This window comes from Rhincodon typus, chromosome 40 (assembly GCF_021869965.1).
Source record: "Rhincodon typus isolate 14 chromosome 40, sRhiTyp1.1, whole genome shotgun sequence".
Classification (NCBI taxonomy): domain Eukaryota; kingdom Metazoa; phylum Chordata; class Chondrichthyes; order Orectolobiformes; family Rhincodontidae; genus Rhincodon; species Rhincodon typus.
This window is the reverse complement of record NC_063371.1, coordinates 1,620,505-1,633,454: the sequence shown is the minus strand read 5'-3', so window position 1 is coordinate 1,633,454 and position 12,950 is coordinate 1,620,505. Positions and strand designations below refer to the sequence as shown.

The window sequence follows — 12,950 nt, the reverse complement described above, 5'->3', positions numbered from 1 at the left end:
TAGTCTAATGTCGAATGTTGATAACCAACAATTTGTCCTGAACTTCCCACGTAGATGCAACAGTCAAGAAGGCATAACAACACCTCTTCTTCCTCAGGCTTTTACAGATGCACCATTGAAAGCATACTGTCCAGGTGCATAACAGCCTGTTATGGGAACTGCTCTGCCCAGGACCGTAAGAAACTCGAGAAGGTAGTGTGCAAGCCCAGACAATCACGGAAGCCAACCTTCCATCCATGGACTCCCATCTACACTTCTCGTTGCGGTGGAAAGGCAGCCGACATTATTAAAGACCCCTTCCCTGCCCCCCACCAACCCCGCTTCTACTCTCTTCCAATCTCTTCTGTCTGGCAGAAGGTACAGAAGCTTAAACTCACATACCAACAGGTTCTAGAACAGCTTCTTCCCTGCTGTTATTAGACTGCTGAATGGACCTCCCCAATTTCAAATCTAATGTGCTTTGGTGCACCTCCTATGCAGCTGTAACCCTGTATGCCTCTGTTACAATCTTCCCCTACTGCTCGCAAAACAAAACTTTTTGCTGTACTTAGGTACATGTGACAACAATAAATTGAATCAAACCATTGTCCATTGATGAACAAAAACCCATCTGGTTCACTGATGTCCATTAAGGAAAGAAACTGCCATCCTTACCCAGTCTGGCTGACATGTGACTCCAGATCTGCAGCAATGTAGTTGACTCTCAACCTTTCTCTGTGCATTTAGAAGACATCCCGTAAACATTTACATCAACAGTTTTTAGCCCTTCATTTCTGAAGAAGGGTCCTGACCTGAAATGTCAACTTTCCTGCTCCTCTGATGCTGCCTGGCCTGCTGTGTTCCTCCAGCTCCACACTATTGTCTCTGACTCCAGCATCTGCAGTTCCTACTGTCTCTAAACAGTTTTTAGCTGTTCATCTGCAGCTCGAGTCTAATTACTTGTTAAAAAATAGTGACTGCAGGCGAAGTATTAGTTTCCAAAATGGATCGTTGGACAAAACCTACAGGCTGTGTTTGAAGTCTTGGGGAAGGGGGAGGTGGTTTTAGTGGCAGACACACCAGACTAGGCAGGGTTTCCTAAACTACTGATTCGAGAGGGATTGAAAATGAAAGCAAGGATCTTGAAAGTGGAGCTATGGAAAAAATGAGACCTATGGTTGTTGAAAGTGCTTGAGCTACAGGATCTTCAATCACCTTAAATCTGTCTGCTGCTTAGGGTAATGAAACATCTGCGAACTAACGAACCAGCTCGGCGAGCGAACCAACCACAGCATCCACAACCCGAGCTACAAATCTACTCAAGAACCTGAGAAGCTGCTTAGGAGCAGCACAGTAGCTCAATGGTTAGTATTGCTGCCTTACAGTGCCAGGGACCGGGTTCGATTCCACCCTTTACATGGAGTTTGTATGTTCTTCCTGTGTCTGCATGGGTTTTCCGCCAGTTTCTTCCCACAGTCCAAAGATGTGCAGGTTATATGGAGTGGTCATGTTGTAGTGTCCAGGACTGCGCAGGTTAAGTGGGTTAATGATGAGAAATGTAGGAATAGGGTAGTGGGGTGGGTCTGGGTGGGATGTTCTTCCTGTGGACTTGATGGGCCAAATGGCCAGCTTCCACACTGTAGGGAATCTATGAGAAGACCACTTGCGAAACCTATTCTTGATGGGGACAGGAAGGTATGCACAGGAAGATGTCATTTGATGACAAACCTTCATGGGGGAACAGCACCTCTCTGACCTTGCAAAGATAGGCCCAAGCTGAAATAAAGTGGCATTTAAGGCCAGTGAGCTAGGATATGGTATCTAAAGAAACATAAGCATTTAATCTGTACTTAACAAAGGAATCTGGCAAATCGATCATACGCACTGGACAGCTGGCCATTAAAGGTCATGCAAGCATTATAATCACTTTATCCATGACCACAATACTAAGGCTTTATCTGAAATTATCACTTTGTAATACACTAGTACTGAGATAAAAATTAACTCTAATGGTTCCCAAACAATATTAATTTGCATTCAGAAGCTCCCTTTAGCCTAACTAAGGTTGGATGAACACAGGCAAGAGGAATAGATTAAAAATGGGAGATTTATTTTTCAGTTTTGCATTTGGCAAGTCTCCAACAGCAATTGTAATTCGAGATTCCATATTTGAATGTGTTAATTTTTAATGTCAGAAGGGCACATGTTGTCATTTTGTGAAAGGGTTTAAGACTGGATTTTCAGAGTTTTACTTTTCTGTGGTTTATTTCCAAGTTTCATGTTGACTATTGTAGGAAAAGTGGACAGGTTAGCACTGAGAAATGGTGAACTGTAAATGTGACTGTACAGAAATGATCCTTTTTGTTTGCATAGTGCCAGAGACAGTCTACTTCTTAATCTAATCTATCATTGCCCTTCTCAATTTCCGTCCAATGTTTGTTGCTATTGGCCACAGGCAATCTACTCGTATTCATTTTCCACAGTGGGGAATGATGCATAACCACTTGGGTAAGGTTTTAATGCAAACCGACATATTAAAACACTGAGGAGGGAAATTGCGTGAAGGCACAATTAAGGATGTGTTCCTGCATTCATGGCCATCATAAGAATCAAAGGAACCTTCTCTGTAATCTTTGAGACACCACATTCCAGATAATAACTTGCAGCCTGCACTTTCTGCTATAAGTCTCTTCACTCTCCATATACATTATTGAATAATGTCAAATTTGACCTAATTTAATGAGCAGCAAAGTTATCCACTGGCTGAAGGATCACTTGAGGAATAAGGTTCTCATTGTCACCCTGCCCTAAGATTTCAGGGTGAAGGGTTACAGAAAGTCAGATGGTGATCAGAAAACGGAAGAACTGTACAGCACGGAAACAAACCCTTCGGTCCAACTGCCTGCAGCACAGAGACCAGAATTGAATGCAGTATTCCAAAAGTGGCCAAACCAATGTCCTGTACAGCTGCAACATGACCTCTCAACTCCTATACTCAATGGTTAGAAACAAAAAAAACTAGAATCTAGAATCCAAGGTAGACAAACAGGAGGCTGGAAGAACACAGCAAGCCAGGCGGCATCTGGAGGAAAGGAGAAGTCAACATTTCAGGTATTACCCTTCTTCAGGACTGAGGGCCTGGCTTGTTGTGTTCTTCTGGCCTCCTGTTTGTCTATCCTTTACTCAATGCACTGACCGATAAAGACAAGCGTACCAAACGCCTTCTTCACTACCTTGTCTACCTGTCACTCCAAAGAAATATGAACCTGCACTCCAAGCTTTTTTTATTCAGCAGCACTCCCCAGGATCTTACCGTGAAGTGTTTTAGAGAAAAAAAAGTCGATACACAGTTAAGTTTTCTATGTTTTTTTAAAAAAATCACAATTCAGTCACGTTCAGGGGTATAACAAATCGAAGGAAAACAACACAGAAACTTAAGGACAATGCAATCGGAGGGACTGGAATAGTTTCCTTTCGTCAGGCTGCAGACAGCTACTTCCGCCTAGAAGAAAGATGGCGACGATTCCAATGGTCACAGGGGTTTGACGTGGGGACGCGGCCTTCTGCGCGATGACGTCAAACGGACGGCGGCAAAGAAAGCCGTTCGAAGAGGCGGGGCTTGACGACGGGGCGGGTGTCTTCGCGGAGCGGTGAGGTTGGCGTTAGGGACGTGTGTCCTGATGTCAGCCGGGGGGCGTGGCCACACGGCGTCGGGCTGCGCGGTGACGTAAACGGGTAGGGACGGGTCCCGTGCGCGATGACGCCGGACGTCGCGGCCGAGGCGGGAGTTTCTAGTTGAAGCCTCGGGTCTGGGCGAGTGACCATGTCGGAGGAGGAGGAGGTGATGGTGGGTGGAGAGGACCCTGACGACGACGACGAGGGGGAGGAGATCCTGACGCCGGCTCAGCTCATTGCAAAGCTGGAGGAGGTGAGGGGGTCAGTCCTCGGCCGCTGCACAGCAAGATCCCACACTGAGCACGGGCTTTTCCTCCTGACCCCCCCCCACCATGGACAAGGCACAAGTCAGGAGTGCGATGGAATACCCTCCCCTTGCCCCGGATGGGGGCAGCTCCAACGACACTCGAGAAGCTTGACACCATCCAGGGACAAAGCAGCCCCCTGCTCGATTGGCCCCACATCCACAAACATCCCACTCCCCCCCACCACCGACGCTCAGTAACAGCAGTGTGTACCATCTACAAGATGCGCTGCAGCAACTCACCGAGGCCCCTCAGACAGCACCTTCCAAACCCACGACCCACTTCCATCCAGAAGGACAAGGGGCAGCGGGTACATGGGAACAGCACCCCCTGCAAGTTCACCCTCCGAACCCCTCACCGTCCCCGACTTGGGAAGTATATCGGCCATTCCTTCAGTGTCGCTGAAATCCTGGAACTCCCTCCCTGAGGGCACTGTCGCCTACACCCCACGGACTCCAGCGGTTCAAGAAGGCGGCTCACACCCACCTCAAGGGTTGTGAATAAATGTTGGCCCAGCCAGCGACACCCACACCCTGTGAATTTTGTTTTCAACACATTCCTTTCACTGGTAAACACTCTTGTTGTTACTTTGCTCCTGAGACCTCCCTGTCCCTGCACAGGGCAGGCTGAGAGTTTTCTTTGTCAGATTTATCTCAGGAATTCCTAGACTTAATTGTACATCTCACATTGATCCCAGTGTTTGATGGTGAGCTATCTTCACGTGTTTAGACTTTGCAGAGGGTGTAGAAAGTGAGGTAGTCATGGGGTCACGGACTATATTATGTTCAATTACCCTGATGTACTTATGGAAGGTATGATTTGTCTGGTTAGCCCCATAAAACAGTACTTTTTGCTGTATCTCGATACATGTGACAATAATAAATCAAATCAATATTCCTGTGTTGTAAAACAATAGTACTCTATCTGTCTGCAGTCTGGGTTTTGATCGCTCTGTTGTATTCAATTTGGGATTGTGTCTGCTCCTCTTATAGTTACTATCTGTGCCTGTCTTTCATCCCTATACAGGCGTGGCTGAATGAGAAATTTTCCCCTGACCTTCTCGAACATAAGGCTGAGATTGTGGAGTGTGTCATGGAGCAGCTGGATCACATGGTAACAGTTTTGTACCTTTCGTTGGGGGAAGAGGAGGTGACACCTGTTCAGTGCAGTTTTGAGTTTGCGATTGACAGGCACGGCCAGAATCTGATTTCCCTGCCAAATGAGGTGATAACAATTTGCTGTCCTAGTAGCTACCTGGCAGTGCAGAACTTGATTTTTGCTGAGTTACCCAAGTCATCAGGACGTATGCCAGAACGCCGAGTTTCGAACAGTCATCATAATTTTTTTTTTTGGATGGGAGAAAAGGAATTTGATTGGTTGGCATGTCAATTCTGACTGGCTACGATGTCGTCATGGTGAAAGCAAAGGGGAGCAAGAGGCTCCCCAACATCCTGGATAATGCAATTAACTCCACGAAGGCCAGTATCCCATCACCAAGTCACCTTTCATTTACACGTGCATAGTACATGGCACTGACCCAGCTAGCTCAGAGCCAGCTCCTAGAGTGAGCAGAATGCCTAAAACTCCTGTATATGTCTGTCAGCTAGGTCATGTTCTATGAGGTCCACCTGGCTGACCTTGTTCCAATCATTTTGAGTACAAGGTGGTTCACAGTAGTCACAACTTTGCACTCGTGGCTCACCTCCCAACCTCCTATGCTCCAGTGAAAAAAGGCCTAGCCGATCCAGCTTCTTCTTATAACTCAAACCTTCCTTTCCCGGCAACATCCTGGTAGATCTCTTCTGAACCCTCTCCAGCTCAATAACATCCTTCCTATAACAGGAAGACCATAAGCAATGAAGTCAAGCGTGCTAAACACTTTCTTAACCATTGTGTGTACACGTGACACGAGCTTTGAAAAATTATGTACCCGCATCCCTCTGTCCTACAACACTACTCAAGGCCCTACTAATATTTGTACAAGTCCTGCCCAAAAGTGCAATACCTCGCATTTATCCAAATTAAACTCCGTCTGCCATTCCTCAGCCCATTGGCCCAATTGATCAAGCTCCCTTTGTGATCTTAGATAACCTTGTTTACTGTCCACTATATCACCAATTTTAGTGTCATCTACAAACTTACTTAAGATGCCTTTTATATTCTCTTTCAAATCATTTCTGCAAATGACAAATAAACGTGGACGCAGTACCGAACCCTGTGGAACACCACCGGTCACGGCCCTCCATCTGAAAAACAACCCTCCACCACCACTGTCTCCTGACATTAAGCCGATTCTGTATCCAACTGACAAGTTCACTCTGAATCACATGTGATCTAACGTTACTATTAGTTGACCATGCAGAACCTTGTCAAAGGCTTTACTAAAGTCCAAGTAAACGATATCTACTGCTCTGCCATCATCAATCTTCTTAGTTACTTCCTCAAAAAACTCAAATTAGTGAGACACAGTTTCCCTCGCACTAAACCATGCTGACTATCCCTAATCATTTCTTGGCTCTCCGAATGCATGTAAATCCGACCTTTCAGAATCACCTCCAGCAGCTTAGCTACCACTGAAGTCAGACTCACAGGTCTGTAGTTCTCGGGTTTCTCTATGCACTCCTGCTTAAACAGAGAAAGGAATCTGCAGGGCTTCAGGTGAAAGAGCATAGCCTGAGTCTAAAACTGGAGAACTTCACTACAGAGCCAGTGTCAGTACAGTGGGCAGAATGACAGAATCGGGTGCTGGTTGTGTTCTCAATGTGACAGCATCTGTATGGCAGAGGACCGTAACAACTCTCTTGTGACACCGTTTTAAAACAAAAAGGGAGGCAAGTCCCATCCATGTGAGAGTGTTGACCACGATCCATTTGTAAAAACTCACAGATGCAGTGAAAATCTCAGAGAGGATTGAAATGCAGTGCAGGGTAAGACATTGTTCCGGGATTTGTGAACGAAGACAGAATACAGTAATTTGAATATGTGCAAAGCAGCTGGAGCACATTCAGACCCAGGCTGTCTCTGTAATTTGACCTGGATTAACAGGACAGACTGGGATTTTTAACCCTGTGTGTCCAAAGTATATCCCAGCTGTGAAGATCTGCAGAACTGAGGCCGTGACCCACATGTTTAGCTCTTCTCTGTTTTGGCTGTCTTTAGTCAACAGATACAGCCGAAGGAGAAGGACAGGCTCAAACTGACCTTTATGTGCCTTCAACTGAGGGTTCTGGTGGTTCACCATGCCTGCCTTTCAATCCTATTCTCAGGAACAGAACCTACAGCGAGCGAGGAAGGGAGATCTGAAAGTCACCGTCCACCGAATGGAGACTGAGAGGATTCGCTACGTCCTCAGCAGCTACTTGCGATCACGTTTGCAGAAGGTACACGATTCACCCCAAAACATGAAATGGTTTACAGACTGGGAGGGAGGAGAGCTCTGTGAGTCTGTGCAAAATCCATTAAGGCTTTGGCTTGTGGATTTGCGAGCTGGGAACATGACCGGATATGATGGGGTTAGTGTGCCCAGTGAACAGTGTGCTTCTCCTGTACACTTTGAGGAAGGGGTGAATGGTGTTTTTAGTGTGTTTTTTATATAAATGTGTGTGTGTGGACGTGGCTGGTGGAGCCAACATTTCTTGCTCATATCTCTTTATCCCCAGAGAAGGTGGTGATGAGCTGGACATTGCAGTCCACGCTGTGTAGGGGCACCTACAACTGAGCAGCCCACATGGCCATTTCAGGCAACTCTGAAGAGTTGACTATATTGCAATGAGTCTGGAGTCTGGAGTGTAGACCAGACCAGATAAGGATGGTTTTCCCTGACGGACAGGAGAGAATCTGTTTTCACCATAATCCAACAAGACCTGCGTTCGATTTCGGATAAATTAATTCACCCAACTTAAATCTCCCCAATGCCGCGTGGGATTTCAGTGTAAACCTCTGGACGATTAATCAGATTGCGTGTTCAGGACCAGTGCCCCTCAATTCTGACCCGGATCTTTTGCCTGAAAGTTTGCTTCTAATTTTAAGTCGTCCAGAGGAAATAAGCTGTGCGTTTTTTTATTTTCTGTAATTCTTAGATCGAGAAGTTTTTCCCTCATATCCTGGAGAAAGAAAAATCCCGTCTCGGGGCAGAGCCTTCCTATTTGTCTCCACAAGAATATGCTTTTGCAAAAGAGTGAGTGCAATATGGATTTCAATCTGGCTTTGACTGGAGCTGTCGACGTTGAGGTTGATCAGTTTGTATTGGGTGAGGGCGCAATGGTCGGGAATTGGATTTTGAATCAACCGCCTTCCTGCTGTTCCTTGGAATTCAGTCTCACTCCTCTCAATCAAACCCCAGGCATTCCCTGGTTTCACCAGTTCTGAAGGTTCCAGGTTTGTTTTTTCCAATCTATGGGCCCTAAACAGTCAGAATGTACAGATCCCCCTCTGCGCCCTGCTTCCTGACAAGAAAATCCCAATTGATTCTCGCTCTGGGCAGAACATGCTGATCCCTCCCTACTGTCTACAGAAAAATCCCTCTTTGTCCTCATTCTGAATCACTGAAAATCCAAGCACCTTTTCGAGGTTCCACTGGTGGGGAGCTTGCTTTGATTAAATGGAGTGAGGATGGCTGTTTTACCAGGGTATCTCTTCGGGAATCCCTGAGGTGGCTGAAGTCGGGAGCTTTGATGCTGTTAGTGGGAGAGGACCCTACTGCATATGTTTTAAACCTGTCGCTGAAATTGAACAGAAAAGAAACGCGACTTTTTGAATGGAGGGTAGGTGGGAATTTTGTCGTGGATTGGAAGTCAGGTCCATAAAAGCCTGTGAAAGGGCAAGGGATAATTATCTGGAAAATGGAATAATTGAACATGCTTAAAAAAAGTGCAGGGAGAGGGAGGAGACAAGACAGCATGGAGCTGGAGGAACACAGCAGGCCAGGCAGCATCAGAGGAGCAGGAAAGTTGACGTTTCAGGTTGGGACCCTTCTTCTCTGAAACTTCAACTTTCCTGCTCCTCTGGTGCTGCCCGGCCTGCTGTGTTCCTCCAGCTCCACGCTGTGTTGTCTCTGACTCCAGCAGCTGCAGTTCTTGCTATCTCAGGGAGAGGGGGGAGGCTCCTTTGCCAGAGAAACAGCACATGGACAACGGTTCACTGCAATAGAGGCAGGTTAGGATTGCAACACAGTTAAGGTCGCTGGTTGCAAAGGGTTACAGAGAGAGGAACAGGACCACAGGCGGGAGTCTTGAAGTCTGCTCCTTCCTCCCTGAACTGCAGCACTGATCTCCTTCACAGGTACATGGCCAACTGCGAGACCTACCTCAACAGCCTTGCCCTGAAACACATGCCTCCAAACCTGCAAGCATTGGACCTCTTGAAAGCTGGTGAGTGCTTTTCTCTCTCTCTCTGGCCCCTGAAGCCACACTGTCCCTCCTTGAAGGAGAGAAGACAGGAAAGAGATTGATTTTTCTGCACCTCTCCTGTCTCCCGGTGATGAGGTCTCTGCAGGAGAAGCAATTGGAGCTATATTTCAGGAAGTGTATCCCTGTGGAGATATCCGCAGGGATAGGAGATATCCTATCTGCTGTGGAGGTGGTACAGTTCTTCTGGGGGCTGGGGAAATCTAGAACCGGGGCACAGTCTCGGAATAAAGGGGCCAATTGCTGAGGTAGAGGTTTGGACCTTGGGAATTCTCTGTCCCAGAGGGTTGTGGGTCACTATGTTCATTTAAGGCCAAGATACTTGGGTAGATTTTTGGTCCCTCATGGATTATGAGAAGTAGGTAGCAATGTGGAGTTGAGGCCCCAGATCGGCCAGGATTGATGGACTGAATGGCCTTGCCTGCTTGTGTTTCTCATGTTTGATACAGAAGGCTTCACTTTCCGCCCTGTTTGGTTAATACTATAAGGAATGGAAACTGGCAAGATTTTGTGTACGCGCGGCTACTTTTTGTTTCTTTTGTATTCCGACGTGTTTGTCTCCTTGCCACCTCAGTTCCCAAACCCAACCTGGATTCCTTTGTCTTTCTGCGGGTCAAAGAAAAGCAGGAAAACATCCTGGTGGAACCGGAGACTGAGGATCAGAGGTAGGAGGTGGGGAGCAGCATTCGATGTGTCACCTTGTGTCTAGGGCTCGCGGTGAGGTGGGCAAAATGCAGTACCCTCTTGCTCCTCTTCTGCCTTGGCACCTGAAATATCCACCATGCCAGCTTGACCAGCTGGAAGGTGTTTGATGTCTCCTGGAAGCACAGTCCCATTGAGTCGGAGAGTTTTACTGCATTGAAAGGGGCCGTGCAATCCATTGTGTCTGCACCAGCCATCAAACATACATTTATTCTCATCCCATTTCCCATTACTTGGCCCATAACCCCGTACACTGACATATCAGGTCCTCCTCTAAATATCTCTTCCGTGTTATAACACTTCTTGACTCTCCCACCTTCACAAGCCGGGGGTTCCAGATTCCCACCACTGTCTGGATGAAAAAAAAATCCCCATTCAACCTCCCATCATTTATCTATGGCCCTTGCTTATTAACCCCTCGACTAAGGTTAAACGCATTCTTTTTTCCTAAGTACGTTATCCATGCCCTTTGTAACTTTGTACACCTCGATCAGGCACCCCATCGGCCTTCTCTGCCCTGAGGAGAACAATCCCAGCCTCTCTAGTCTCTCTTTCTCACTGAATTGCTCCCCAGGCCAGGATGCATCCTGGTGAATCTCCTTTCTAATCCGTTCTTCCAACAGTGTCGTGGCCAGTACTGCACCCAGTCATCTAGCTGTGGCCTCAGCAACATCATGTACAGCTCCATGGTAACTTCCCTGCTCTTGTATTCGACGGCTTGACCGATAAAGACAGGTATCCCATCCACCACCTGTCCCGCTGCCTTCAAGGATCTGTGGACGTGCGCAACAAGTTCGCTGTGATCCTGTGTACTTCCGAGGGTCTGACTGTTCATCCTGTATTCCTTTGTTTTGTTTGTCCTCCCAAAATACACCACGGGGCACTGCTAAATGCACCGTGTGCTGTTCGCATGGCCTGTCAGTGAATCAGACCTAGGTGCGCATGAAGATTCTTTTCTGGGACAGGGTCATCAGCTATTGCTGTCCCGAAGGGGTTCTGGTTTTGATCTCGTGGATTGTCTCTGTGAGTGTCAAGAGGTGGAAACTGAAGAGCATGGACAGATCTTTTGCTGTCTGTTCATTTGAACTGAATGGCTCGAGGGCACTGACTAAGTCCCATGTAGGCCAGACCGGGTGAGGACGGAAGATTTCCTTCTCCCGAGGACTGTTGTGAAGTCGGGGCGTTCTTAGAACAATCAGTTGGCAACTTCACAGTCGCTGTTGCTGAGGCAAGCTTTCAGTTCCCCGATCGGTGAAGATAAAATCCAGCTGCTGCCTGTGGCAGGACTCAAACCTGTCTCCCCAGGCCGTACAGCCAGACTTCTGAATTACATTCCCACTGCACCGGCCTTTCCCCCCTCGGCTGTCAACCGTGACCAAGATGTTTGGGAAGGTACGAATGAGATAGCGAAGTGTAGTCACTGGAGATTAGCGGAGGACGACTGAGTTTTCCTGTTTGATCCTCGGGTTCAGACTGTAAAGGGGAAGGTTTGACCGCGTTGAGGATATGTTGTGGCGCACTTCAGACTTCTGTACATTTCTTTGTTTCCTCGCCTGCAGGGAGTACACTGTTGATTTGGAAGAAGGGACCCAACACTTAATGAGATACAAGACCATTGCTCCCCTTGTGGCCAGTGGAGCAGTCCAGCTCATATAACCGGAGCTGCGGAAAGGTGAGGTCAGATGGATTTGAAATGCTCAGAGTGGCTGGTAACTCACTCAAGCTGATACAGTGATTTGAAGCAGCTTTGATGACAGTGTCCAGGGGCTCGTGATAGGGCGCTTGCAAGCCATGATGTTTCTTGATTCATTGGCCTTAAATGTTCAGCTGGTCTGGTTTTGAAGCTCGAGCCGTTTTCTTGAGTCCCCTCCTTCAGTTGCGGGTGTGTGTTCCGTATTTCCAGAACCTCAATTCCCCAACCCTGTAGGCAGGGTCAAAACAAGCCATTGACAGACTGTAACTCATGAGCCATCACCTGAGTCAGTGATCTGGAAATAGGGACCAGTGTGATGGATCCAACAGCTAAACGCCTGCAGATGCTAGAAATCTGAGCTGGGTCGGCTAAGTGCTCAGCAGGTCAGAGAAGGATGTGGACTGATATCGGGTCATACACCTCGGAAACAGACGTGTCCACGCTGACCAGACATCCTAGTCTAACCTAGTCCCATTCGGCCCAGATCCCTCTCCTTCCTATTCGTCTACCTTTCGTTTCCTTCCCTAAAGGACATTAGTGTCCTTATTGTCAGTGAACCAGATGGGTTTTTCTGACAATCGGTAATGGATTCGTGGTCATCATTAGATTCTTAGTTCCAGATATATTATTGAATTCAAATTCCACCATATGCCGTGGTGGGATTCGAGCCTGGGTCCCAGAACGTTATCTGGGTCTCTGGATTAACAGTTCAGTGATAATACCACTAGACCATCGCCTCCCACTATCCAGGCGCCTTTTAAGTGTAATTGTACCAACCTCCACCACTTCCTCTGGCAGCTTATTGCAGACACACACCACCCTCTGTGTGAAAAGGTTACCCCTCAGGTCCCTTTTAAATCTTTTCCTCTCTCTCCTTAAATCTACGTCAGGCAGCATTTGTGGATAGAGAGAGAGAGAGACAGCATTTATGCCTCATGTTGATCAGAATTGGTGGAGGGTCATTGACCTGAAATATCAAGTCTATTAGTACAATATATTAAAACATGGTGTGTGTTCAGTGCCTGTGTGAGGAGCCACGTGCTCGCCTTTTTATACTTTCTGAGTGAATGAAAACTGTATAAAAGTTGGTTTTCTTCTCCTTTCTCAGGCGGCTATTTCGAAATTTAATAAGGGAACATTACCCCCCATCTCACACCCCCAATCTCCAGTCCTCCTCCTCCCACGCCACCC

The 12,950-nt window shown here is 47.2% G+C and overlaps 1 protein-coding gene across 1 annotated transcript in view; it reads left to right on the top strand.

The window, feature by feature from the left end:
• Positions 1-3,705: 3,705 nt before the first annotated feature.
• The window catches only part of gins4 (GINS complex subunit 4 (Sld5 homolog)), a 9,898-nt gene continuing 653 nt past the window's right edge, over positions 3,706-12,950 (top strand). Inside the window, exons 1-7 of the mRNA XM_020520704.2 lie at positions 3,706-3,907; positions 4,986-5,072; positions 7,226-7,339; positions 8,039-8,136; positions 9,240-9,328; positions 9,939-10,029; positions 11,626-11,738. Of these exons, the coding sequence (XP_020376293.2) occupies positions 3,803-3,907; positions 4,986-5,072; positions 7,226-7,339; positions 8,039-8,136; positions 9,240-9,328; positions 9,939-10,029; positions 11,626-11,722 (681 nt within the window). The 5' untranslated portion in view covers positions 3,706-3,802 and the 3' untranslated portion in view covers positions 11,723-11,738. The remainder of the gene's footprint in view (positions 3,908-4,985; positions 5,073-7,225; positions 7,340-8,038; positions 8,137-9,239; positions 9,329-9,938; positions 10,030-11,625; positions 11,739-12,950) is intronic.